General features: G+C 50.4%; 1 protein-coding gene across 3 annotated transcripts in view; it reads left to right on the top strand.

The window, feature by feature from the left end:
- Positions 1–25755, top strand: part of Ube2v1 (ubiquitin conjugating enzyme E2 V1) — a 28720-nt gene extending 2965 nt beyond the window's left edge. For 2 of the 3 annotated variants that reach the window (XM_040732941.1, XM_040732939.1), the window contains exons 2-4: positions 15405–15553; positions 22984–23109; positions 24396–25755. In XM_040732941.1, coding sequence (XP_040588875.1) covers positions 15405–15553; positions 22984–23109; positions 24396–24542 — 422 coding nt within the window. In that variant the 3' untranslated portion in view covers positions 24543–25755. Of the gene's footprint in view, positions 1–7423; positions 7443–15404; positions 15554–22983; positions 23110–24395 lie in introns of those variants that run through there. The other variant, XM_040732940.1, reaches the window with a different exon arrangement.
- The last annotated feature ends 1761 nt before the right edge of the window (positions 25756–27516 follow it).

Here is a 27516-nt window from a genome sequence, read left to right as displayed (position 1 = left end):
AGTAGAAACAGGGCCTTAACTGGTTAAATTTCGGTGCTTAGCCTCTGCTCCCCTCTACACCCTTCAGGTGTTCTCAGGCCTGAGTCCACCTTTAGACTGAGCCTTTTCATTAATCTCTGCCCTGGTTGCCAGGAAACCACTGTGTAGCCTTGGTGTTCTTGTAAGGGTTGAGCTCAGGTTTTGTGGTCCCTGCTGTTGGCCCCTTCCCACATGGTTTGCTGCTGTGATCAGAGAGGAGCTGAGACAGCACACTGCAACCACTCAGGATGTCTGCAGTGACAGGCGGCTTCTCTCCTGTGTTTCCAGGACTACAGGATGGCTGTCACACAGTGGCCCTGGGCTGCCCTGCCCTGCCCTGCCCTGACAGTTAACCAGATACCAAGTACCAGAGTGACGAGCCCTGGCAGGGTGCCACTGTAAATATGCATGCAGGGGTGTGGTCTCTTGCACACATCCAGCTTCTAGAAATGTCACCATCTGGGCAGTAGAGATTGTAGTCTTTCCTTCCATTCAAGGGTGTCCTCAGACAGCTGGAGATGGGAGAGGAGCCCCAATTCCCATGGGTCACTGAGCCATCTTGGGTATAGCCAAGTACCTTTTCTCCTCCATGACTGCCCTCAGGACAGCTGCGTTCTGTGCTCAGCCTGAGAAACAAGTCTGCCCCACAGTGGGGCCTGCTTGGTGACCCAGTCCAGGTGGCATTCTCCTTTTTGATGTTATTTTGTATCATCATTTTAAGGCTCTCAGGTAGCTCAGGTTGATCTTCAACCCATTGTGCAGTTGAGGATGACTCTGGCACACCTCGATGTTCCTGCCCCATCTCCCAAGTGCTGGGATCACAAGTGTGCTGCCAGCTACCATTGTGTCAAGAATTGCCACATGAGGACTGTCAAGGTGGCTCGGGCTAAGAGCGCTTACTGCTCTTGCAGAGGACCAGAGCTGTTCTCAGCACCACGACAGGCGCTCAGAACTGCTTCTGCCTCCAGCTTCAGGCGTCCACTGCACCTCTTTTGGCCCTTGGCACTTGCACACACGTATTGCTTACACAGACCCTTACGTATAAATAGAATAAAGAAAGTCAGGTCTTTAGGAGAATTGCCAGGTGAGTTTTCTTGGAGCTTTTGCCCCTTCACGCTAACTTAAGGGGCTGAGAATTTAGCTCATGTAGCACGGCCTTCGGTTTGGCTTCCTAGCATCAAAAACTGACAAAACCACAGCAGCTTTCCTCTGCCTCCACCTTCTCCGTCTCTCGCTCTGTCTCCAGGTGAAGTGTGAGGACAGTGGAATAAATACAAGCTAGGAGTCCACAGCAGCGCCTAGAGCAGTGTGTTGGATGAGATGATCCCCCTCCCCAGAGGGGGTCTCACTATGTAGCCCTGGCTGTCCTGGAACTCACTCTGTAGACTTCGTTGCCCTCGAACTCAGCGATCCTCCTGCCTCTGCCTCCCAAGTGGTGGGACTAAAGGTGTGCGCCACCGTGAGGCCTATCTTTGAGAAAGTTGTTGTGTGCACCTTACGTGTGTAACCCACGCCTGCTGAGCTGGGGACTCGTGTGTCACACAGTAAAGGCCCTTGCTCTCATCTGTGGGCCAGCCTTCAGGGGACTCGTGTGTCACACAGTAAAGGCCCTTGCTCTCATCTGTGGGCCAGCCTTCAGGGGACTCGTGTGTCACACAGTAAAGGCCCTTGCTCTCATCTGTGGGCCAGCCTTCAGGGGACTCGTGTGTCACACAGTAAAGGTCCTTGCTCTCATCTGTGGGCCAGCCTTCAGGGGACTCGTGTGTCACACAGTAAAGGCCCTTGCTCTCATCTGTGGGCCAGCCTTCAGGGGACTCGTGTGTCACACAGTAAAGGTCCTTGCTCTCATCTGTGGGCCAGCCTTCAGGGGACTCGTGTGTCACACAGTAAAGGTCCTTGCTCTCATCTGTGGGCCAGCCTTCAGGGGACTCGTGTGTCACACAGTAAAGGCCCTTGCTCTCATCTGTGGGCCAGCCTTCAGGGGACTCGTGTGTCACACAGTAAAGGCCCTTGCTCTCATCTGTGGGCCAGCCTTCAGGCTCCTCGGCTTTGCTGGGGCTTGGGGTGTTTTTGTTGTTTGGACAGCATCTCGTGTAGCCTGTCCTCTCACACTGGAGCAGTCCTCCCTGAGCCTGGGATCACAGGTGAGCACTGCATGCCTGGCTCTAAGACTCACTTGCCCTGCAGGACCCGCCGGATGTCGGGTATTGGCTGTCACACGCCCTCTCACTTTGCCACACCTGTTGAGGGAGATGCCTCTTGGGATGGTAAGGAAACTGAGGCCGGGGTGACATAGCAGGTATTCAGTAAACACCAAGGGCTGTTGTAATGTCTGAGGGTGATGCAGAGGTGTGGAATCCACAGTGGTTCTGTCCCCTGTCCCTGAAGGAAGGGACATGGAATTCAGTGACTCCTTCCTGAATTGAACTTGTGGCTCATTCTTGGCCTCTACCCTATCAGAGAAAATCTAACCTTTGACTTGGTCACTAAGTCTACTATCCTGTCACACTAAACTGTAAAGATTGGTAGATTATGGGGCTGAAGAAATGGCCCAGTGGTTAAGAGCACTGGTTGCTCTTGGAGAGGACCCAGGTTGGGTTCCCAACACCCACAACCATCTGTGACTCCCGTTCCAGGAGATCCAACACCCTCTTTGACTTCTTAGGACATCAGGCACACACATGGTGCACTTACATACATGCAGTAAATTTTAAAAAATCAATAGCAGACTGCCATGGAGTCTTCACTGACTAGATCTGCCTAGCACAGTCTGGAGGCCTGTTACAGTGCCATACCACCCTCAGAGGCTCTTGTCTTGGAATTCCTAAAGGACATCCCAGGCCAGCTCTCAGACTGACTGGCTATCAGAATAAAAGTCGTCACTTGCCCGCTGTCCAGTTTCAGTGATGCTGTCTCTTAGAGCAGCACTCTGGTCCTGGCACAAGCTGTTTTCCTTGAACAGGCACCTACACCATAGCCAGCAAGCAGCTGGTCTTTCAGGACCCAGAGATCTGCTGTCACAAACCGGAACCTGTGAGCTAGGTGGTCGTGGTCATGGTGGCGAACACCTTTAATCCCAGCACTCAGGAGGCAGAAGCAGACGGATTTTTGAGTTTGAAGCCAGCCTGGTCTACAAAGTGAGTTCCAGGACAGCCAGGGCTGTTATACAGGGAAACCTTGTCTTAAAAAGCCAAGATTGCCGGGCGTTGGTGGCGCACGCCTTTAATCCCAGAGTGAGTTCAAGGACAGCCTCCAAAACAATACAGAGAAACCCTATCTCAAAAACAAAAACAAACAAAAAAGCCAAAAGATTAAATTATAAACAAAACAAAACAACTGGGCAGGACACACAGGCTGCCAGAACCATGGCTCTGTGGTCCCCGGTTTTCCAAAAATGTTTGTATTGTAATTTTATTATTTTTGAGGCAAGTCTTACTTTAGTTTAGGCTGGCCTGAAACTTGTAGTAATCCTCCTGCATCAGCCTCTTTAGTGCTGCACTTACATAAGCGAGCCACTGCATGAGATTCCCAAAAGATATTTTTATTTTTTAGATAGGTTCACTATGCAGTTCTAGCTGACCTCAAACTCAGAGATCACTGTGTCTCCCTCACGTGCTAGGGTTAAATCCATGTCTCTGTTGCCTTGGCTGGCCTGAATTAACTCACTGTGTAGACCAGGCTGGCTTTAAACTCATAGAGATCTGCCCACCTCACCTGGGTATTTTGTGCGTTTGTTTTTGAGGCTGTGTCTCGTGATCTTAGACTGACTTCTAACTTGACTAGTAAAGGAGAGGATGGCCAGGCGTTGGCGGCGCACGCCTTTAATCCCAGCACTCGGGAGGCAGAGGCAGGCGGATCTCTGTGAGTTCGAGGCAGGGCTGAACCGATAGCCTCTGAAACAATACAGAGAAACCCTGTCTCGTAAAAACCAAAAAAAAAAAAAAAAGGAGAGGATGGCCACAGATTCCTGGGCCTCTGCCTCTACCTCCCAAATGCTAACATAGCAAGATACACACTGCTACCCCTGCGTTTTGATGATGCCAGACTCTGAGCTCACATATGTCCTCCTGCTTGCTCAGCGAGCACTCATCAACTGAACTGCTCTCCCTTCTGTCTCTGTAGCACTCTGTTTGTTTTAGAGACAGGATCATGCTGTGTAACCTTGACTGGTCTCAATCTCACAGTCTCCCTGCCTCGGTTTCCTGAGGGCTGCCATTGCATATCCCATAATCCTTTTCCCGAGGTTTAGTATGTTGCTGTGCTTCAAACTACTGTGTTCCGACTTTTTCAAGGACACCTTGTAAAACTATCAAATATTCATGCTTTTTCAACCTTCATATCATGTTTTTTTCCTTCTTAGGAGGGTGGCATGTGTTGTGGGTACTTTTGGAGGTCAGAGGACAATGTAGTAGGAGTTGGTTCTCTTCTTCCACGGTATCGGTTTCAGACTTCGTGACAATGCCTTCACCCTTGGCGTCGTATTGCTGGAACCTGGATTTCAGTTGCTTTTGTTTTTATTTGTTACTACATTCATTTGCTTTGTGTGGTTAAATGTGCCATATCGCGTGGGTGGAGGTCAGAGTTTGCATAGGTTGACTCTTGCTGTGTGGGATCTGGTGTTAGAACTCAGGGAGTCTGACTTGGCAGCAAGGGCACCTTGCCATTCCCTGGATTTCACTTGTGTTCAAGTATATTCATTCTGTACTTGAAATCGTGCCCTGAGGTTCTGGGACTGAGGTACCCTCAGGCCACACGATTTCAGAACTTTGTGAGTGCTCGTGCATTAGCTTTCTGTGCGGTTTCTGAAGGCGTGGGACACCAGTGATACACATCCAGGAGTCTTACTCTGAGGAGCCCTCCTAGGGGTTGGGCCTTGTCCTCGGTTTGCAGTGCTTGGAAAGGCTCAGGGCTCAGGGCTCAGGGCTCAGGCCCAGCACAGAAGAGAGGTTTCCCTTGTGAGGTTTGGTAAGGAGCAGTTGGCCTTAGTGTATAAAAGAGTAAGCAAGGCCTAGTGGCACAGACGATAAACCAGGCCCGCTGCTGGAGAGATACAGGCAGGAAGATCAGAAGTTGAGGGCTTACCTCAATTACAGAGGCAGTTCAAGGCCAGCCTGCTTACTTTAGTGAGATACTGTCTCAAAAGATGTGAAATAGGGGCTGGAGATAATATAGGGAATAATTGGAGATGATATAGCATAGTCATAGAGTAATTGGCTGACATGTGCCAGATCTTGAGTTCAATCCCCAGAAAACCTCTACCCAAAATAAGTTTTGCACAGATTCCTAGACTTCTTGGAACTAGGGAAGGCTGTTGGAATCATCTGTGGTATTGCAAACCTTTAATTCTAGCACTGCTGAGGCAGAGGCAGGTGAATCTCTTAAGTTCAAGACCAGCCTGGCCTACAGGGGAACCAGGATTAAACAGAGAAACCCTGTCTCAAAACTAGATATAAAATTTAAAAACCTGGGCCAGGTGCGGTAACATACACCTTTAATCCCAGCACTAGGGAGGCAGGAGCAGGTAAATCCTCTGAGTTAGAAGCCAGCCTGGTCTGCATAGCAAGTTTCAGGCCAACCAGAGCTGCAAGCTAGGCTTGGGGACTGGGAATGGATTGCAGAGAGGGGCTCTTGCTGCTAGGACTGACAACCTGAGTTCAATTGAACCCCAGGACAACATGGTAGAGAGAACTGATTCTTGGTGCTACCCCCTGAGCTCCACATGCCAGCTGTGGCACCAGCACATCCAAATATAATAGATATATGTGTACAAAAAGGTAGTAAAATGTAGTCATTTTAAAATCTACCAATTTTGGGGGACTAGAGAGGTGGCTCAGCGGTTAAGAGCACTGACTGTTCTTCCAGGGGTCCTGAGTTCGATTCCCAGCAACCACATGGTGGCTCACAACCACCTTGAATGAGATCTGGTGCCCTCTGTTGGCACTTAGGCAGAAGACTGAACACATAATAAATAAATAAAACTACCAGATTTTATGTAAAAACCCTGAGATGACTCCGTGGATAAAGGTTCCTGCCACACAAATTCTGGTGACCTGAATTTATTTAATCCTTGGGATCTACGAGGTGGAAGGAGAGAACTGACTCCTAAAAGTTGTCCTCTGACTTCCTCAAGTGCATCATAAGTAAAATGTCATTGAAAGACAAAACCCTGAGATTGGGCCAATGAGGTAGCTCTGTAGATAAGGCATTTGCTGGCTAACCCTGGAGACTTGAGTTCCATCTCTGAAACCCATGTAAAAGGAAGGAGAGAATTGTGTCCACAAAGTTGTCCTCTGACCACCACATGTACAATAAATGTGAGACACTCAGATACCTCAGTTGTATGTTGTCGTCATCCAGTGTTCTGGTCTCAGTCAACTTAGAGCTCCCAGATGATTATGCTGTTTGTCCAGGAAGCATTTTTTGAGCACCATCCTGTGCCAGACAGCGGGGAGGGGCAGGCTGACTCAGTCACAGCTCTGTCTGAAAGGTGCAAAGATGGAGTGAGATAGTAAACAAAGCAGGAAAGAGAAAGAGAAAGTACTGGTGGGGGGGGCAGGGCTGGTAGGAGGTCAAGGTGCATGGCTTCTGCTGGCCTCTGCAGTTGGAAGATTGACAGCTCTATGCTTGTTCGTTTGCATGGGTGTGTTTAGTGTTTGTGTTTTGAGGTGTGGGGGTAGGTTTACAAATGCCACATGGTACTCAGAGATTAGGGGACAATTTGCAGGGCTTTTCTCCTGACATGCAAAAGGGATTACAGAAAGAGTTGAAACCTAAGCAAAAAACAGTTACGAGAAAAACACTTCAGGAACCATTTTCTGTATATGTTTCATGACCCCCAGGGTGTCTTTGAATTAGCTAGCAACCAAGGATGATCTTCTAGACGCCCTAATCCTGCTGCCTGTACCTGCCCTGCTCTAGAAGACAGGAATGCATCACCAAACCAGTCTCCGCCACAATGAGACTAACCCAAGGTTCAGTGCATGCTAGGCAAGCATTATACCAACTTAGCCACACCCCCAGCCCATTTCAGAATCTTGTTTCTTCCTGTCAGTTTATCACTCATTACCTTTATCTTATCCTAAATTTGCTGTAACCTTAATCTCTTATCCCTTCTTACAAGCCAACTATCCTCAGTTACCAAAAAAAAAAAAAAAAAAAAAGTGGCTGTGCAGGGGCCTGTGAGCTTGGCAGCCTTTGACATCCTAATCTCGACCTGCATCCTAGTTTTCTTACCGGAAGGACCATCGTTTGGGGAGTATTCAATCACGTCAGTGTGTGAAAAGTTCTTGCACACCCCTGAACCTTCATTAAATAAAAGGGACACTCTGGCGTCCTGCACTCCGAGGAGCCTCCACCATCAAGGGAGAAGTTCGAGGCTGGAGTCTGCAGCAGCAGCATCCACTGTCCCTGAGATTCTGGTCCAGGTAAAGGCTTAACGCATCCCTAAAGCGGGGGAGGCCTGTATGGGTGTGGAATTTTGTTTAATTTTAAAATCCATACTTAGCCTTTTGATAAGATTTTTAAGCCAAGCATGGTGGCCATACCTGTAATGCTAGGATTTGGGAGTGGAGGCAGGTGAATCATAGGCATCTTTTGTTATAGAGCTACCTCAAGGCTAGCTGGGCTGTGTGAGACCCTCTCTTCACCCCCAAGAATAATAATTAGGATCCCTTTTAATGGTTTTGTATTTCGGAAATCTGTTAGAATTTTGTGAGACTGAGGTCTTTTTGTTGTTGTAGTTGTTTTGGTTTTTCGAGACAGGGTTTCTCTGTGGCTTTGGAGGCTGTCCTGGAACTAGCTCTTGTAGACCAGGCTGGTCTCGAACTCACAGAGATCTGCCTGCCTCTGCCTCCCGAGTGCTGGGATTAAAGGCGTGCACCACCACCAACTGTCTTTTTTTTTTTTTTAAGACTAAGGGCTTGTCAGCACATATCACGTACCTGCTGGACAAGACAGTGAGCAAAACAGGCTGGCTTGAGTGCCCGCAGAACATGTGCTCAGATGTGTGATGTATCCAGTCAGCTTGCAGTTGCTGAGCAAGAGTTAAGGGAGGGAATACAGGTTGGGAAAGACCTAACTAGTAAGTAGCCAGCCCTCCCTGCCCTGGGGGACCATAGTGAGCACAAAGGCTGGAGGAAGACAAGGCTGAAGAGTTGCTGCTGTAGTGGCAGCATGGAGGAGCCACGGTAGAGCAGATCCCAGGGGTAATGGGAGGTTGGTGGTGACGTCGTAGAAGGAAATGATGAGGTTCTGTTCACCTATGAAGGATCATCCATGGTAAGACGGTGGCAGCACTGGGAAGGTAGAGGCAGGCGGGTCTCTGTGAGCCTGGTCTATGGGGGAGTTCCAGGATAACCAGGGCTACACAGAGAAACCCTGTCTCAACAAAAACATCAAAAGAGTCATCCGTTAATCTTTTAAAAAGGGGGGCTGGAGAGATGGCTCAGAGGTTAAGAGCACTGACTGCACTTCCAGAGGTCCTGAGTTCAATTCCCAGCAACCCCATGGTGGCTCACAACCATCTGTGATGAGATCTGGTGCCCTCTTCTGGCTTGCAGACAGACATGGAGGCAGGATGTTGCATTCATAATAAATAAATAAATCTTTTTAAAAAGGGGGGAGGTCATCAATGGAGAATAGACAGGGTCCCCAGCAGTCACCAATGAAGTGATGTGCATGGCAGGAAGGCCAGACTAAGATGGAAAGAGGCAGGAGACCATGGATTTCGGGAGGAGTTCACAAGTTCTGTTGGAAGGGTGCTAGGTGCTGAGGCTGTTGGCAGTGTTTAGGAGGGAGGGCATTGACATGGAAACTGAAGGTCAGCTTATTACAGGCTATGGCCCATGTGGAAACACTTGAGCAGTGGGACCTATCTAAAACTCAAGGAATGGGTTAGGAGGCAGGGCTTGAAGGAGAGAGCTAGCAGCCTGTGGCAGGGGCACGGAACTGATCGCAACATCTGGCCAGGTGGAACACTCACGCAGAGCAACAGCATGGAACAAGTGACCTTTTCGGGTAGTGAATCTGCTGAATTGGGGAGGCCATGGTCCAGGAGGGGCTTGTTTTGCTTTGGTATTTGGATGATACATTGTACTGCGGAGGGGGTGCCACACACAGCGAGGTGGTCATGTGACAGGCATCATCTGTACAGGGCTTCCTGGGCTCACTCCTCCTATAGAGGCCAGCATGTTATAACCCTGCTGTCCTGGGCAAGGGAAAGTGCTCAGCTCACAGTAGACTAGTATAAACTGACTGCACACTCTGGCCTACATCCCAGAAGAGGAGGGCATCAGATCCCACCATAGATGGTTGTGAGCCACCATGTGGGTGCTGGGAATTGAACTCAGGACCTCTGGAAGGGTAACCAGTGTTTTTAACTGCTGAGCCATCTCTCCAGCCCCACTCACACACTCTTACCGAGCTCAGCTCCTGTATCGAATCTTCTACAAAAAGGATGCCTCTCCTGTGGTTCTTATTGGTGGCAGCCCATGCTGCTCTCTGTTCCTGGTTCTGCCTCTGGGGTGCTGGTAGCTGCAGTGGAACTCAGTAAAGTTCTTACTGTCGCATGCAGCCTTCATACACACTCTGCACACTTATCTTTTACTTTTCAATCCGGGGGTGGGGGAATCTCCCTTTGTACCCCAGGCAAGTGCCACCAAACCTGTCTTCTTTCTGGTACCCAGGGTGTCACACAGGCTGTATGACTCTGTTCACTGAACTATGTGTGTCCTTAGTCCACTTTCTGTTTTTAAACATTTTGAGATGGGTACACAGGCTGCAGGCCTGTGCTGCCATACCAGCTTGGTTTCCAGCAGGTGTGTGTGTCTGAAGCCTGTCAAGTCCGAGAAGAGGGAGTGGAGTATTGTCCCTTCGATACCTAGGAGTGACACCACACATGTGCTGTGGTGTGCATTACCTGCCAGCTCGGTCTAGCATTCCTCCTTACCACTGCCAGGCCTTCAGGGAGTTGGTGGCAGGTGTTTGTCACTTGCTCTTGTGGCAGACGCCCATCCTATACCTTGGCAGAAGCAGTCCTAAGTTGGGTCAAAACTGCTGCCTCATCTGGAACACTAACCAGAGACTCAGTTTACCTTTTCTCTGCTTCTCCACAGAGCCACACATTACCATTGAGGGGTGGCCCAGTCATTGGGGGCTCCCATACCTCAGACTGTCACTTCAGAGCTTGTCAGCATTGGTGGTTAGGAAGGTGTTCAGCGGTAGATCCTGTTTCTCACCGTTTCTTCTTATTGTCTGTAATTGAACATTGGTGTTCTTTTTATGGTGAGATTCCATCTTCACTCCTGCTTCCCTTGTTGTCTGACATGGTGCTAGACAGTTTCCATACTGAATGAGGATGGGCATCCATTGTGTTGTTGGATCATTTTTTTTTTTGAGACCAAGTCTTGCTGTGTAGACCAGGCTGCCCTTGAACTCACAGAGAACTACCTGCCTCTGCCTCAGGAGTGCTGTGACTAAAGGTGTGTACCACCACCCCCAATATATTGTTGATTTTTTGTTTGTTTGTTTAGTTTTGTTTTTTGTTTTTCGAGACAGGGTTTCTCTGTGTAGCTTTGGAGGCTGTCCTGGAACTTCCTCTGTAGACCAGGCTGGCCTCGAACTCACAGATCTGCCTGCCTCTGCCTCCCGAGTGCTGGGATTTGGCACTAAAGACGTGAGCCACCAGCGCCCAGCCTATTGTTGATAATTTGTGTAAGGGATTGTTTGTTTGAGACAGTGTCTTGAGTAGTCTGGGGTGTCCTTCAACTCCCTATGCAGCTGAGGGTGAATGGTCCAGAGTACCCAGACGGCAGGCCTTAGCCACTTCACTTGACTGGACAAAGGTAAAGAGCCTAGACAGCCTCCACTGCAGCCCGTGAGTGGGTGAGTTTGATACACATCGAGTGCCCATGGTGAGCATAGGAGTTCAGTGAGACTAAATGTCCTGGGACCTGACTCCTGATTTCAGCCAGCTGTTACTATTCCTGTAATCTTTTAATCAAGACTTTAATGTGAATTAAAACTTGTTTAGAGAGTAAGTGAGTTGTAGCTGGACATGATGGCACAGGCTGTTTTAATCCCAGCAGAGGCCCACAGATCTTTGTGAGTGTAAGGTCAGCTGGTCTACATAGTGAATTCTAGGACAGCCAGGACTGTGTAGATGTACCCTGTCAAAAAACAGAGGGAGCGTAAATGGAAAGTAGCACGCTGGTCTGGAAGAGTGGTGCAGGCCTGCCATCCAGCCACTCTAGCAGCTGAGTCCGGGGTCAGAAGTTTAGCCATCCTCGGCTGCGCGATGAGTTTGAGATGAGCTCGGGTTACAGGAAACTGTCTCAAAAGAAAAGAACAGAAAAGAAAAAGACTTTGGACCCAGTCTGGGGGCATACTAAGGACTGCTGGTGTGCTTGTGGTATGTGTGTGGGCACTCACACCATGACACGAGCGCAGAGGTCAAAGGACAGCTTGTGGGGTCAGTTCCCTCCTTCCACCACACAGGGATAGACTCACATACTCAGGCTTGGAGGCAAGCACCTGGAAGTGCTGAGGCAGCTCACTGGTCCCCAGCCTGACCAAAGACAATAGCAGATTACTGAGATAGCTGTCAGAACTCAGTCCCCAGAGAAGGTGAAGGAGTCTGTCTTGGGGCGTCTGAAGGACGTCTTCTACAGAGACTAGAAAGTGCCAGGAGTGCAGTGGGCACATGTGCTCGCACAGAGTGTGCTCACTGTGCTCACCCCGTAGTTCGGCTGAGGAGGCTCAGGAAGGCTGAGGAAGATGGTGCGGGAAGGAAGGAGGGAGTCCTGTGCAGTCCTGTCTCTACAGATGCTAGCATCATCTCAGTCTGCATCCTTCCCGGCCTTCGTTGAGTTACCTCCCACTGTCTGAACCGCTATAACAAAATACCCCAGCAGACTTTACTTCTCTCGAGCCCTCTGATGTCTTCTGAGACCCTGCCCTTTTGCTTGCATGTGATTCCTGCTGGTGGTTTCCCTAGGGTCTTTCTGTCTCCTAATGTCCTCTTAAGGAGCCGATAGATTGGTTTAGGGTCCCAAGCTGACCCCTGAGTTCAGTCCGTGACTGTCTTACTTTTCTGTGGTAGAGTTGCAACCCAGAGCCTCATGCCCACTAGGCAGGTACTGTTGCTGAGTTGGGCCTGGCCCACAGACTGTCCACTAGTAAAGCCCTTGGATAGGGGTGGTCATGGCTGTCTAGCATTGTAACTGGTGCTCTTGGATCATTTGTTCCATCCTGCTGTTGTGGACTTAGATAACAGCCGGGAGTGATGTGCAGTCATTTGTTTCACAGCCAAGTTTGTATCATTAAAAATTTAAATTTAGGGCTGGGCCTGGAGGAGGCTCAGTGTTTAGGAGTATATACTGCTCCCAGAGCTGAACTTCGGGGCTCACAACCAGCTGTAACTCCAGCTCCAGGGATCTCTCTTCTGGCCACTGTAGGCACTGCACTCACATGTATAGAAACACATATGTGCTGTCTTGGTTTTTCCAGATAGGGTTTCCCTTTGTAACTCTGGCTGTCCTGGAGCTCAGTCTATAGTTCAGGTTGGCCTAAAATACAGAGAGTGGTAGTGGTCTTGATTTTTTTCATTACATTCGTGTGTGTGTGTGTGTGTGTGTGTGTGTGTGTGTGTGTGTGTCAGAGGGCAGCCTGCATGAGTTGGTTTTCAGGGATCAAACCCAGTCTATCAGTAGACACCTTTACCTGCTAAGCCATCTTCATGGCCCTTAATTTCTTTTTTAAAAATCACATACATAGCTGAGCAGTGGTGACTCACACCTTTAATCCCAGCACTCAGGAGGTAGAGACAGGCGAATCTCTTTTGAGTTTGAGGCCAGCCTAGGCTACATATGAAGACTGTCTCTAATAATAGTAATAATAGTATTAGTTAGATTTGCAGGAGCCAGAGCAGAGACTGGTGTCTCCTTACAGCCTTGAGGCACAGTCTCACAGTCAGCAGCTCGCCTGACTCCACCCCAGTGGCAGGGTCGTAGGCACATAAGCATGCTCACCCGTGCCCTGATTTCTACATGGGTGCTGGGGATTTAAACTCAGGTCCTCTTGCTTATAGAGCAAGTGCTGTTGCCATTGAGCTGTCTCCTAATTCTCCCCCTCCTTTTTTATTTAACTCTAAACGTAATAATTGTGTTGTTTGCATTTTGCCTCAGATGTCCAAACCTCTTTAAGCTTCATGTTTGCTGTAGGATGTCACCAGCCAGCCCGTACAGCTGGCTCTCCTGAGTGTGACAAATGCTGGTGTTTCCCAAGCCAGTGAGTCAAGTATGCTTTTAGGTTTTGCTGCCCCCCAGGACCACATGTGCTGCTATTAGTGTTTTCAGACAAATGGTTCTTTTGCTTGCACACTTGTGGGGGGTGGCTCAAGTGATACTGCCTTGTGAGACTGAGGATCTGGTTTTGAGCCCCAACACTCAAGTAGAAAGCCAGGTAGGCAGGCGTGGTCTGTATCTCAGTGTTTGAAGATGGGGGCAGGATCCCTGGGGTTCACTGCCCGGCCATTGTAGTCCGTCAGTGAGCACCAGAACACCGAGAGACCCTGCCTCCAAAAAAATATGAGGTAGACAGCTCCTGAGGAATGATACCTAAGATACATGCATGTATACACACATGTGCACAGTTCTTCTTTTAGACAGGGTTTCTCTGTATAGCTCTGGCTGTCCTGGAACTCACTCTGTAGACCAGGTTGGCCTAGAACTCAGAGATCACCTGTCCCGGCCTCCTGAGTGCTGGGATTAAAGGTGTACACCACCATTCCCAGCTTCAAACACAATTTTTAAGAAGGAACCTCAATGTCACTGTACATGGGAGTTAGAGTAATCTTATTTGCCCTAAATAAGTTCTGTGGTTCTAGAAATAGAAGGCAGTGGCTGCCTTGCTCTGCCACTGAGCTACATCCCAGCGGTGAAGACGTCACTCTCATTGGTAGTGGTGGCGGTGAGAATGGAACCCGGGGCCTTCCAGCTGCGAGGCCCTGTACTGCTTCCTAGGCAGTTGTGGCACTGGAGGATGAAGCACTCCGTCACTGCCAAAGTCATCTCAGGTCCATGAGCAAGTCTGCCCCAGATGCTCACACTAACCCTTTGGGTGCTAGAATTGACCTCACACACCACAGGCCACCCAACAGAAACCCTGTCTGCTGGAACCATGCTCTCCTTGCCACATGGCCACTGGTCCTTTTCAGCACCCCCTCATAGCACTTGCGGTCTGTTTGCGTAGGGAGAAGGACTCAGGTCACTCTGAGAGCTCCAGTGGCCTCTCATGTTACCCAGGTGCTACACTGTCAGAGCTCTTTCCTGTGGCATTGGCTTCCCCATTTCCTCTGCTGGGTTGTCACCTGCATGCTGCTCCTTGGCCCTAAGAAATGTCAGACCTGGGAGCCTTGGGCATGCTGTCCCTTGAGCCACCCTTCAGCTGAGACCTGTCACCCTCTATCTGTGTACATACAGTTCACTTGTCTATCCCTTTCCTCCCTGGGGTAGTGGGCTCCAGGAACACAGGTTCTGCTCTCTGCCTGTCTCCCAGCACCTGGGGCATGACTGGCCACCATGGGGCAGGTGAGCTAGCGCTGGCCTGTGCCCTGACATACCAGGAGCTCTTCTGGTCTCCTGGGACGCTTTCTTCACTGTGCTACAGACTGAGTGCTGGAGTCTGCCAGGTGAGGCTCAGGGTTAAAAGTGAGCCTGTGACTTGTGTAGAACCTGAGCTTCTTTCTCAGGGAAAGTTGCAGGGGAGTCCAGGAACAAGCTGTCACCTGCCACTGCAGGCGTTCCTGCACCCAACCTGAGCTCTGCAAGACACCATGCTTGACCTTGAGGTGGCTCAAGGCTCAGTCCCAGCCAGACGCCTAGTGTGAACCTGGTGGTGTTTGCCTATTACCTTCGTATACAACCTGCTAGGCTTTGGGACTGAAAAGTAAGTCAGAACCAGCTGCCTTTTGTAGCATTTCTCACAAATGGAAAAGTCTTGAGAGCCTGCTCTTGGCACCTCTGCTGACAGCCATTTGTGGGGACAGCATTTCATGGATACAGTGCTTGTGCCTCTAAGGCCACTTGAGTATTCCCAGCCAGGACCAGGACCATCTCCAAGTCTCTGCAGCCTCCAAAATGTGGTATACCAGGACCTGGAGAAAGAATGTGCTGTGGCCCAGGGTGCAGTGTGCATTTGGTGTTGGCACTCCTCAGCCAGCTCTCAGACCCAAAGGAAGCAGCATCTAGACTGGCGGGGTGTGTGGAAGGAAGGGCTGGGGCTGAGGGCCTGCTGCCCTGTGTTCAGACAGCGGTGACGATCAGTCTGCTCTAGGCTCTCAGCTTCCCCTGGACTTGCTAGCATCTTGAATTTCTTTCCATTTGTTTTAGGAGTGAAAGTCCCTCGAAATTTCCGACTGTTGGAAGAGCTGGAAGAAGGCCAGAAAGGAGTAGGCGACGGCACAGTTAGCTGGGGTCTAGAGGACGACGAAGACATGACACTTACGAGATGGACAGGGATGATAATTGGGCCTCCAAGAGTAAGCACCACACTATGCTGTTTGTCATTGTCTTGAGTCACTGTGCCTCCATTTAAAGCAACGGTAGCCTTGTTGGCAAAATGTTCACCAACAGTGTTTTCTGAAACGTGACTGTTCTTTCTCTGGCCAGTTTCCATTTGAGCCCCTCTGGGGAGATCTAACCCTGTTGGGTAAGTGAATCCAGTATAGGCAGTAGTGTGAATTTACATGACAGTGTAGTGGCCTTTGAGCTTGCTGATTCCCAGGCTGAAGTTCAGAATGCGCTGTGAGCACCTGGACTGCCAGCAATGCTCCTGGAGCAGCACCGCAACCGTCTAGCTGGGCTGTGCCTCTGCGTACTGCTTGTCACTGAGCACAGGCTCTGTTTCCGCCTGTCAGCTCTGCTGGGTCCACTCTGGTTTGTGAGGCCCTGGCCAGTTGTGTTTGAGGGTACATGGTTAGCCCCCCTGAAGTGTATTTAGTGCTCATAAGGTTGTTGTCAGGTCCTCCTACGTCACCACATTCCAGGTCACAGGTGGGGAAGCTGTCCCAAGAGTGAAGTCACCTGCCCAGTCACAGAGCTGGCTATTCCCAGCCTGGGTCTGTTTGCCCAGCCTGTGCTCCTCCTGCCCACTAGGCCACGCTGACACACTTCCACTTGAGAAGTTGAGTTTACATCGGTCAGCACTAGGGCGATAGATGTTTACTACTTGGTGCAGGAGAGAATCTGGGAGAAGGAAAGACCCTAGAATGGGACAGTCCTGCAGATGAGCCCTGGGAGGTGTGGCCTGAGTGTGGCTAGACCTGTCTAGTGTGTTTGTGCCTAAGGGTGACAGCTTCCTTCCTTTTCAGCTTGAGCAAGGTGCTGCCTGTGCACTTTGGAGCTGAGAGGACTCCAGTTGTGGGCAGCAGGGACTGACACCTGCCTCAGGCTCATTAGCATTCAGATACTGAAGTCATCTTAGAGGGTCGTTGATACTATTGGGGAACTTGCATTTCACTGTTGCTTCCTGAGTGGTTTTTGCAGTTCTGATGCCGGGTATGGAGAGTTAATGTGTGTGATCTGGTTGTGCCCGTTTCCCTTCTCCCTGTGACAGCAGCGTACTGACTCTGTAGAGTACATGCACGTGTAGATGGCTCTGCAGATCCTGGTTTTACTGAGAGGACCCAGCCTTCAGTGTCCTTCTCTCCAGAGCACCTGCTTCACATGGTTCAGGGTCCACTTCACTGATTCCCAGGCTCAGCAGGCTGAGACAGCATGTGCAACGCGGAGTTACCGCTGCCCTGGATGTGGAGGGCTCAACAGTTAAACAGGCGTTTGTCATGGCTACAATTGCCTGAATCCTAGCATGTGGCGGTGGAGGCAGGAGGATCAGACAGTCCTTACCAAACTCGGAGTTTCGGGCCAGTATGTATCCTTGACACCATCTCAGAAGACGGCTCAGAGGTTACGAGCACTTGTTATGCTTGTAGAGGACTCAGGTTCCATTCCCAGGACCCATTTTGATGGTTCACAAACATCCATGACTCCAGCTCCAGGACACATACATGTGAACAAAACAAAAGGGCAGACAGACAGAAATCCAAAACAGCTCATAAATGATACCGAAAATACTCTGCTCTGCCTAAATGCAGGCTGGGTGTGGTACAGCGCACACCTGTAAACTAGGTGGGGCCCCAGTGCTACAAGTTCAAGGCGACTTGGGCTCCATACCAAGACCCTGTCTGTAACACCAAAAGCTGCTTGCATTGGCCTGAGCTTAAGTTTGCCTTTCCTAAAGGGGTGGAAAGCCGGGAGCTGCTAGAGCACTGGCTACTCTCCGTGTGCTGACTAATGTACATACTCGCAGTGCAGCCCAGGGGTTACAGATCCACCTTAGGACCTCACAAAGGCTTGCTTGTAAGCCATGAATCATGCCACTGAGCCACATCTCAAATGTGCCTGCACATCTTATTTAAGGCAGGGCCTCGAGCCAGGGCGGTGGCTCAGACCTATAATCCTAGCTCTTGTGAGGTTGGGGCAGGAGGATCACTATTGGTTGTGAGCCAACCTGGGCTACATATCCAGGATCTTGAACAGGATTTTGCTTTGCAGACCAGGCTACCCTTAAATTTGACATTTTCCTGTCCCAGTCTCCCAAATGCTGGAACTTTTTTTGTGTGTTTGGTGTATGTATGTGCATATGTCTGCAGATGTCCAAGGAAGCCAGAGGTATTGGATTTCCCTGGAGCTGGACTTAGGAGGCTGGGATCCACTGCTAGGGGTGCTGGGAACTAAGTGGGTCCTCTTCAAGAACAGTATGGACTCTTTAACAGCTACACCATCTCTCTGGCCCCTGATCCTTGATTTTTGAGATACAGTTTGATAATGTAGTGCAGGCTGGCCTCAGACTCGAGATTCTACTACTGTTTCTGATTACATGTTTCTGAGATTACATGCATGTCACCATGCTTCGTTTAAAGTGTGTTTGTAACGTGTATAATCTGCAAATTTTTATTATTGACTTTTCTCAATACTCTGACATAGTACCTGACAAGGAGACTGCTGGTCACACTGCAGGAGAGAGCACTGAGAGCAGATACTCAGCAAGAATCCTCCCTCCTGTGCTCTAGGGCCCAGTCTATGATGATGTTGTAACATCCAGGGTAGCTCAGTGGATAAAGCACTTGCTGCCAAGCCTGGCAGGCAGGCAGGCAGACAGACAGACATGCATGCGCACACACTAATGAACAGCATCCAGTTAACTAGACCACCACAGTATCTGTACTTATCATCGTTATTTTCGCCACTGAGAACTGTTGGTGGTGACTTCTTCCCCTCCCTCCCTGAGCTGTAGACAGAGCCCTGTGATGCTGCAGACTCAGGCATCAGTGAGAGCAGAGCTCTATAGCACCTGCAGTACTCTGTGCCTTTGCACTGCGGGAAGGAAGCCCACTCTGGGCGTGCCTGTTTAGTTTCCCACTCATTGGTTGTAGCTGTGGGACCAATACTGGTGGCGTGTGGTGGAAGTTTTTGTGGGGACCACTGTTTTCAATTCTTTGGGGTATGTACCTAGGACTGGCATTGCCTGATTACCTGGCAGCCGCCTGTCCCACTGCTACTAACACTCTTCCCTTCCTGGTCTCTTCTTTTTCTTTCTCTGTTTTGTTTTGGGTTTTTTTGTTTTGTTTTGTTTTATTTGAGACAGGGTTTCTCTGTGTAGCCCTGATTGTCCTGGAACTCACTCTGCAGACCAGACTGGCAGGCTTCAAACTCAGATCCTCCTGCCTCTACCTCTCAAATACACTGAGCATGCACCATGACTGCCTGGCCAAGATGAATTGCTGTTTGTTTGTTCGTTCGTTTGAGACAGGGTTTCTCTATCTAACAGGCTTGACTGACCTCAACTCAGGGATCCATCTGCCTCTGCCTCCTGGGTGCTGGGACTAAAAGTGTGTGCCATTACTACCCAGCCTGCTCTCCTGTTTATCTATTTATTTATTCCAAATGTTTGTTAATGTATGGGTGTTCTGTCTGCATGTATGCCTGCAGGCCAGCGGAGGGCATCAGATCACACAAAAATGGTTTTGAGCCACCATGTGGTTGCTGGGAATTGAACTCAGGACCTCTGGAAGAGCAGCCAATGCTCTTAACCTCTGAGCCATCTCTCTGGTTCCTCTTCTTCTTCTTCTTCTTTTTTTTTTTTTTGTTTGTTTGTTTGTTTTTTGTTTGTTTGGTTTTTTTTGTTTTGTTTTGTTTTTCGAGACAGGGTTTCTCTGTAGTTTTGGAGGCTGTCCTGGAACTCGCTTGGTAGTCCAGGCTGGTCTCGAACTCACAGAGATCCGCCTGCCTCTGCCTCCCGCGTGCTGGGATTAAAGGTGTGCGCCACCAACGCCCGGCCCTCTTCTTCTTTTAAAACCTATACCTTCATTGTTTGCTTAGGAGACATTTTAGAATCTCTCTGCAGCCCAGATTGGCCTGAATTTAGAACAATACTTCTGCCTCACCCTCCCAAAAGCTGGAGCATTGTCATAAGCTGCCACACCTAGCATCCCTGTAGTTTTGATTGATTTGGTTCTCTGATGTTAAAAACAAAGTCATAAGCAACTATTTCTAGGTCCCTGGTGTGAGTGAGCTGCTCTATGATTGGTTCATAAGCATATGTGCTCTGGATCTAAGAGTCAATTTGGTGTTTTTGAGTTGGGGTCTTATTAGTACAGGCTGGTCTTGAACTCCTGAACTTCTGATTTCATGATTCTCCCTCCTGAGTGTTGGGGTTATGACTATGTACTGTCACACCTTGCTCTTGCTCTGACAAAAATCACTTTTTTTTTTTTCTTAAAGATAGGGTCTCAGCCAGACACTGTTGGCATTCTCCTTTAATCCTAGCACTCAGAAAGCAGAGGCAGGTGATTCTCTGAGTTCGAGGCCAGCCTGGTCTAAAGAGAGAGTTCCAAGACAGCCAGGACCACACAGAGAAACCCTGTCTCGAAAGACAAAGCTAAGGTAGGGTCATGGGACTCACAGTGTCAGTTCACAGTGTGCCTGCCTCTGTCTCCTAGTGCTGAGACCCAAAGTGTGTGTGTGTGTGAGCAGTTTAGTTTTTTGGGGTATTTTTTACATTTAGTAGTTTATGGGGTTGGAAAGAATGGCACAGCAGCTAGAGTGCTTGCCACTCAGGAGAACTAGGATTTCATCCCGGCCTCCATGCTGCTTCAGGGCCACCTCAGGCCTCTGTGGTCTCTGGACACTGCACACCTGTGCACAGTTTGTACATATACATAATATGTGTGTACATAATAATAAAATAATCTTTTTTTGTTTTGTTTTTTTGAGGCAGGGTTTCTCTGTATTGTTTTGGAGGCTGTCCTGGAACTCGCTCTATAGACCAGGCTGGCCTCACAGAGATCCACCTGCCTCTGCCTCCTGAGTGCTGGGATTAAAGGCGTGCGCCACCAATGCCCGATACATAATAAAATCTTTACATTTATCTACACATATATGTACACACCTGCATGTGGAGGACAGGAGCCTCTCTGAATTGTCTCCTACCCTGTGGACCCCAGAGAAATGAGCGCAGGTGTCAAGCATCTTTTCCTGCTGGATCAGCTCATTGGCCCTTAGCAGAGCATTTCAGTAGAACCCCTGAGAGAATCAGCTCTTTGTATATTTATTTTAGCATTAGAGACTGATGTTAGGGCCCCCTCTATACCAGGCAGGTGCTGTTTAGCTGGTTTTGTTCTTGAGGCAGGCTCTCACTTTAGTATTCACAGCCATTCCCTGTACCTGAGAGGCAGAGGCAGGAGGATCTCTGAGTTCAAGGCCAGCCTGGTCTACAGAGTGAGTTCCAGGACTGCTCCATAGCATATGTAAAGGTGTGCATTGTGTGGATGTGACCCGCAGATCTGCTAAGAATTCGCTGCCGCAAAAAAAATAAAAATAAAAAAAGAATTCGCTATCGCGTTGATAGGTTGTTTTGTACCCGCTGATGCAGAAGAGGCCAAGTTCAAGACCAGCCTGGCTACACAGCCTGCCTCGGGCTCTCAAGTGTGGGGTGACCATACAAGCCACTATACCCAACTCTCCAGAAGGCTTATTTGTTTTTGTTAGGAGGCTGTCTCACTATGTAGCCCAGACTGGTCTTCACTCTGCCTTCTAGATGGTAGAGCAGAAGCAGGTGCCATCAGACGTGGCTCGGCGCTGTGTTAGATAAGGAACCCTTGCAGAGCTGTAGGTGCACCTGCAGAGGAAAGCCATCGCTGCATCCACGGAGCACATAGTTGTGTTGGTTTGGGTTTTCTGCTGTGCTGGGGATGGAAACCAACACCCTGTACACATTAAGTAAGCCACATGCCCAGCTGCTGGCTTTCTAGAAGGCCAGTCTTCTGTATGTGTAGGTAGGTGCTTAGCCTGTGTGTATGTATGGGCTATACGCATGTCTTGTGTCTACTGAGGGCATCAGATCCCCTGGAACTAGAGTTATAGGCAATTTTGAACTGCCATATGGGTGCTGGAACTGAACCCTGGACTTCCACAAGAGCAACCAGTGCCTTTACCTGCTCGTTCGTTTGTTTATTTTTTGAGGCAAGACCCCCCCCCCCTCTCTCTGTCTCTCTGTCTCTATCTCTCTCTCTCTTTTCGAGACAGGGTTTCTCTGTCTTGTTTTGGAGGCTGTCCTGGAACTCTCTGTAGACCAGGCTGGCCTTGAACTCACAGAGATCCACCTGCCTCTGCCTCCTGAGTGCTGAAATTAAAGGCGTGCGCCACCACCGCCCGGCTTAAGACCTCACTGTCTTACTCTTACCTGAAACTTTGCGCCTTGGCAGTTTTATCTTGACTTCTCACAGATAACCCTTGGGGGTTATGGGTCTTGATGGAGCCTCTGCTGGGAACTGAGGGGTTAACCCTGCATGCTTGGAGAGATCTCAGTGATGCAAACCCACAAACTATGGGGTCACTCCTCCACCCAGACCCTGCAGCTAGGTTTTGGCTAACCATGCCGGATAAGTGATGGGTGGCAGCACTCCCTAGGGAGGAGTGGGGGTTGAAGGTGGGAAGACCATGTCTGTGCGCTGGCCCTGAGAGTGTTTTTCGCACTTGTATGGTGAGTGACCTGAAGAACCCGGCTTCTTAGACGCGTGTTCAGTGATTTTTAAAAGGAACCCAAGACCACTAGGTGTCACTGTTTGCATAGGAGCCGCTGTTGTGTGTGCAACACTAAGGAGGGGCACTGCCGCTGAGAAGAGTAGAAAGAAGGGTAGCCCCTGGTCCAGGACATGGCTCCCATGGGCGAGGCCATGGCGCTGCTGTGGTTAGACATGGCCCGGTCTTCAGAGCTGTGTGGTGGTTCCAGTTGCAGTGAATGTTGCTGTGGGACGGGGCCTAGCAGCAGCCAAGCTTTACTGCTGAGCGTTACAATCAGTGGTGCCGGTGTGGTGTTGGGCTTGCCTGTGTTTCATGAGGGTGTGGTTGGCTTTTAACTGGGTGGGTAGAGTGCCCGTCCCTTCTCTCACCCTGACAGGCTCGAGTAATGAGCACCTCTACCCACTGCACCATCTCCACAGCCCTCAACAGATTGGCCTCAAGGTCACTATGTAGTTACACATAACCCTGAACTCTTGAGCTACAGGTGAGCACCACCACGCCCAGCCACCGTTGGTATTTCAGAATTGATGCTGTCGCTGGAGGTCTGGTGCGTAAGCTGCATGACCTCCTTCACTCACTTGATGCTGGTGGCTTCTAAGGGCAGGTGGCACACTGCAGGAGAAGTGGCCTCGGCTTGGACTTGTTGACACTTAGAAGCACACATCTCTAGCTCTCCTGTCCTTTGCTCATTTCTCGGAGGCCAGTGCAGGGCCTTGCGCTCTCCCACCTGTCCCCACAGACGCCTCACTACGGTCGGAGGGCAACAGGGGCTCAGCACTTGTATTTCTCTTAGCTCTTTGACATCTCTGTACTTTTTTTTTTCCAGACAATTTATGAAAACCGAATATACAGCCTTAAAATAGAATGTGGACCTAAATACCCAGAAGCGCCCCCATCTGTAAGATTTGTAACAAAAGTCAATATGAGCGGCGTGAGTAGTTCGAATGGAGTGGTAAGTCCATCCTGCCCATGGTGCCTGCTGAACTCGGGGGTGTGGCGGTGGTCCGAGAGACGCTGCTGGCTTATCTTCTACAGGTTATCACAGTGTGTTGTAGCATTGGGGCAGGGCTACTTGCATTGTGTCTTGTCACTCCTCTGAGCTCACTCCCGGATAAGAGTGTTGAGTGCCTGTGACATCTTGAGGTGGAGATGCAGAGGCATGGCCTTGCCCACATCTTACGTGTGCCTTGACCACTGCTGTGTGATATCTTTAATGCTATTTGTTTGTTTGTTTACTTTGTGATCATTGGTGTTTTGCCTACATGTATATCTGTGTAAAGGTGTCAGATCCCCTGGAACTGGAGTTAGCAGACAGTTGTGAGCTGTCATGTGGGTGCTGGGAATTGAGCCCTTGTCCTCTCATCTCTTCAGCCCATCCGCTTATTTTTCTTGAGAGAATCCTGTTCTGTGGCCATGTCTGAACTTGGGACTCCTTATGTAGCCCAGGCTGGCCTCCACCCATGGTAGTCCTCTCGCCAGCCTCCTCAGGGCCTCACTGGGACCTTACTTTTTAAGCACATTTTGACAACAGACTCTCTAATCCAAAGCGCTCCCAAGTCTGGGACTGCTGACCGGGACACTGAAGTACTTGAGGGTGGAGCTCACCATGCCGAGGTTGCTCAGCTGCTCAGGTCTGCACAGCTCTCAATATCTGAAGCACTTGTGGTCCTGAGCACTGCGGCAGGCGCTGTTCTGCCTGCATATATTTTCTGCTTCCTTGATGGGACTGCCAGGCCATTCCCTGAGGAGTCGGTGCTACAGCACTGCTGCAGACTAGAGCCCAGGACCTTCCACAGGCTAGGGAGATCTGCCATGGAGCCACACCCCAGCCATAAGTCCTGAACCCCTGTGCTGCTGGCTGGATTCTTGGCACTGTGCCCAGCCTCTGTCTTTGAAGTCTTGAGAAGATGGGCCAGAGATCTAGAACTGTGTCAGAGCCATCAACTCCTTGGTGACCCGAGAGACCTGGGCACCGTGGCGGCGCTTGCTGACACTCCCGTCTTTATCAGCTCCTCCCTGGGTGTAGAATGGAGAAGGGACAGGGTGTGGACGCCCAGGTGCTGGTCCATCAAGGATGGTCTGAGTTTGGCAGGTTAGGTCTCCACATGTGTTCGCTCTTCAGTGCTGGCAGGGAGGGTGGCTTGGCATGGCGTCTGTGGATGGGGCCATGTGGGCTCAGTGTATCAACCTTGGGGAAGGCTTTGCTATAGGGTGATCTGGGTGTCTGCCTCTCTGCAGGTGGACCCAAGGGCCACAGCAGTGCTGGCAAAGTGGCAGAATTCCCACAGCATCAAAGTCGTCCTGCAGGAGCTTCGGCGCCTGATGATGTCAAAAGAGAACATGAAGCTGCCACAGCCGCCAGAAGGACAGTGTTACAGCAATTAGTCACCAAGGCCCTGGCCTCCCCTCCCCAATCCAACCTAAGTCTTCATTTTCCACAGTAGTGAATTTTCTAGATTCATCTTGTAGACCTCAAAGTACTGGAGAGGACGCTCCATTGGGACTTCATCCTGAGACACTGTTCTGATACTAATTTCTTGTCCATTTGAAATACCTAAGTTGTGCTGTGTAACATCTGTTGAGTGTAACCGCTGGCTGCCTAGTTGAACTTCTGGGATCAAGAAGGTGTGTTGAAATCGGTTTCCTTTGGGAGCGGTGGGCACAGCTAACGCAACTGTGAACAGACACGTCACACAATCTCCTGCTGCTGACACGTGGCCTGGGCCTGCCCCCCCCCCCCCCGCCACAGCTGTGTGCTAGCCCTTAGAATAGACGGGAAGGCTTCAGGTAGCAGCCGTGGGACTACTGCTGGGCTTGGGGGTGCTTTGGCTTCACCCCTGCTTTCATAAGTCTTAAGTGATGCCCCTTCCAAGCCATTGCCCCCCCACTCTGCTCCCCCACTCCTGCCCTTGGCCAAAGCTTAGATTGTAACCCTCCCTCCCTCTGAAATTGGCCGTGGGTGAGGAATTCAGGGCTTCCCGTCTCCCCACCTTCATCAAGGGGTGCTGCTCTCCCCCAACTCCCCCATTGCCCATCACCACCCCACACTTGCTGTGGCCAGAGCCGTGAGATGAGGTTGGAACAGCCTGGCCTCTTCCTCAGCTCTGGACCACACGTTCACTAGCCACCAGCCTGGGAAGGGGGTTCCGGGCCCTCAGCCCCGCTGCCACCATCAGCCGATGCACTCTGGGCTCAGGTCTCGGTGAACAGAGCAGTCAGTCGCTGGGACAAACCCGCCAGCGCTCAGGGCCTAAGGAAGGCCGTGCGGAGAGTCGTCAGCGCAGGGCACTGAGTCGTCCCTTTCTCGTAGCCGCTTTGCTTTACACACTGAAGTGGTTTGGACAGGACGCCCTGGCCACCCGTCAGGTCTGACGTGGAGCCTGACAGCTGGAACACAGGCCCTGACCCTGCGGACTCAGGTTTCAGGGGTGCTGCTTCTCAGACCCTCGGCAGGGACCTGGAGGAGCTCCGTGTCATGGGTTTTCAGATCGGTGGGCCTGGCCTCCTGGCTCGTGGCCACGCTCCCCACTCTGTTCAGGACCACTAATTGTTGAAATGTGGATGCATACCGAAATAAAGGCGATTTGTTGTGTTGCAAGGGTTTTTGGGTTTGGGTTTTTTTGGGGGGTACATTAAGTATATGTGAACCTACCTGCTGAAGCAGCAAAGCTATCAGGTCTGAAAAGTGGCCGATGTGGCCGTTGATCTCTCTGGGTCAGACTGTAGCTGTCCGGGCTAGACCTCGTGTGAGTCAAGTTCAACAGTGTCCTTCCGCAAGCAGTGTGCTGTCAGTCATCGCCTGATTTTACTATAATAAACCAGTGTGCACTGATCCAGAGCAGGCTGTGCCCCTTTTCTGCCAGGCTTATTCAGCAAGAGGGCCAAATGCCTTAGATGCTCTGGGGCCTGCATGTCATCCAAAAGCAGGGCTTGACCCTTGTGTGAGAACATTCAGGGTGTTCCCGCCAAGCCCAGGCGTCATCGCTGTGCGTGAAGTAGAGGGAAGGAACAGATTCCTCAGTACTTGGTGAGGTGCAAAGCCAGGCACAGTGGCGTTGCCTGCTGGAACCCATCAGCATTCCCTGCGGGCCCACAGGGACATCTGTGGGTGAGGCTTGCCCTTCATTTGAGAGACTGGTCAGAAGCAAGCAGTGGTCTGGGTTGGCCTGTGCACCAGTTTGTCGTCCTGTCTCAAAAGATACAGGGTTTTTGTTTTGTTGTTTGTTTTTGAGACAGGGTCTCTATTATGTACATGTAGCTCTGGCTGTCTCCAAACCCTCTCTGTAGACCAGGCCGGCTTTGAACTCTCTGATCTGCCTGCCTCTGCCTCAAGTTCTGGGATTAAAGGTGTGTGATCTACTACCAGCCAAAAGATCAGTTTCTTATTTGAGAGGTAGAGGTAGCAAGGACTTTGACCTACAGAGACCCGGAGGGGAAAAAACAACTGGGCAATGGTTATCCACCTGTAACCCTTGTATTAGAGGTGGAGGCAGGAGGATCAGGAGTTGAAGGCCCGGTGTATGCATCCGTTGGTGAGTTTTGGTGAGCCCACCAGTGTCTCAGTGGATGACCCTGTTTAAATCCAGTGGATCACAGCACAGAGTGGACGTGGGGGTGGTGCTTGTAAGTGAAGGCTAAAACGGCTCCCCTTGCTTAAGAAGCTTCTCGTTCATTGGGAAGAACCTGCACTGGCTGGATTTTCATAGCCAAAAATAAGAAAAGTGGTGTCATAATTGTGATATTGCAAACAAGAATTTTGATCTGAAAATTGGCAGCTTGTCCACGGCTGTCTATTATGCAAGGAGTGGGGACACATCTGGCTGCCTTGATCAGGAGCTGAAGTTCGTCCTGTGGACCTGCTGCCAGTGGAAACGCAGACCAGCCTGCAGCAGCAGCAGCAGCAGCGATTCCTGCTGGCCAGTTAGGCTAGGCCAGCCCCAACAGGTGGCCCTCAGAAGACTCTGCCAGGTCCCAGGTAGATGAGCACTTGCTCTCTGCGCTTGGTGCCTGCCCAGCGGGTCTCTGTATGGTGTGCCCTCTTGCCCTTGCCCATGGGGAGTCAAGGAGCAAGAGGAGTGCTTCCTCATCACTGCCAGGTGAGGGACTTGGGGCTCAGTCCTGGGGTCCTCTCCACTCAGCAGTGCTCAGAGAAGAATCACATCCTCTCGTGGTAGGTGACACCACCATGAGCCCACAGGACCTGGCTCTGAGCTCTGGGGTCCGCAGTAGCAATGATAAGGGTTACTACATAGAGATTCTCAAGCTGGAGCCAGCCCTGTAGCTGCTGCTGTCACCTGTCATCGAGGGGGACACTGCACACAGGTGTGAAAGTCTTCAGGTTTGGGACACAGGTTCAGTA

Source organism: Mesocricetus auratus, unplaced genomic scaffold (genome assembly GCF_017639785.1).
Source record: "Mesocricetus auratus isolate SY011 unplaced genomic scaffold, BCM_Maur_2.0 Super-Scaffold_100028, whole genome shotgun sequence".
Taxonomy (NCBI): Eukaryota; Metazoa; Chordata; class Mammalia; order Rodentia; family Cricetidae; genus Mesocricetus; species Mesocricetus auratus.
Note: the sequence above shows the minus strand (reverse complement) of the source record. Positions and strands in the feature narration are given on the sequence as shown.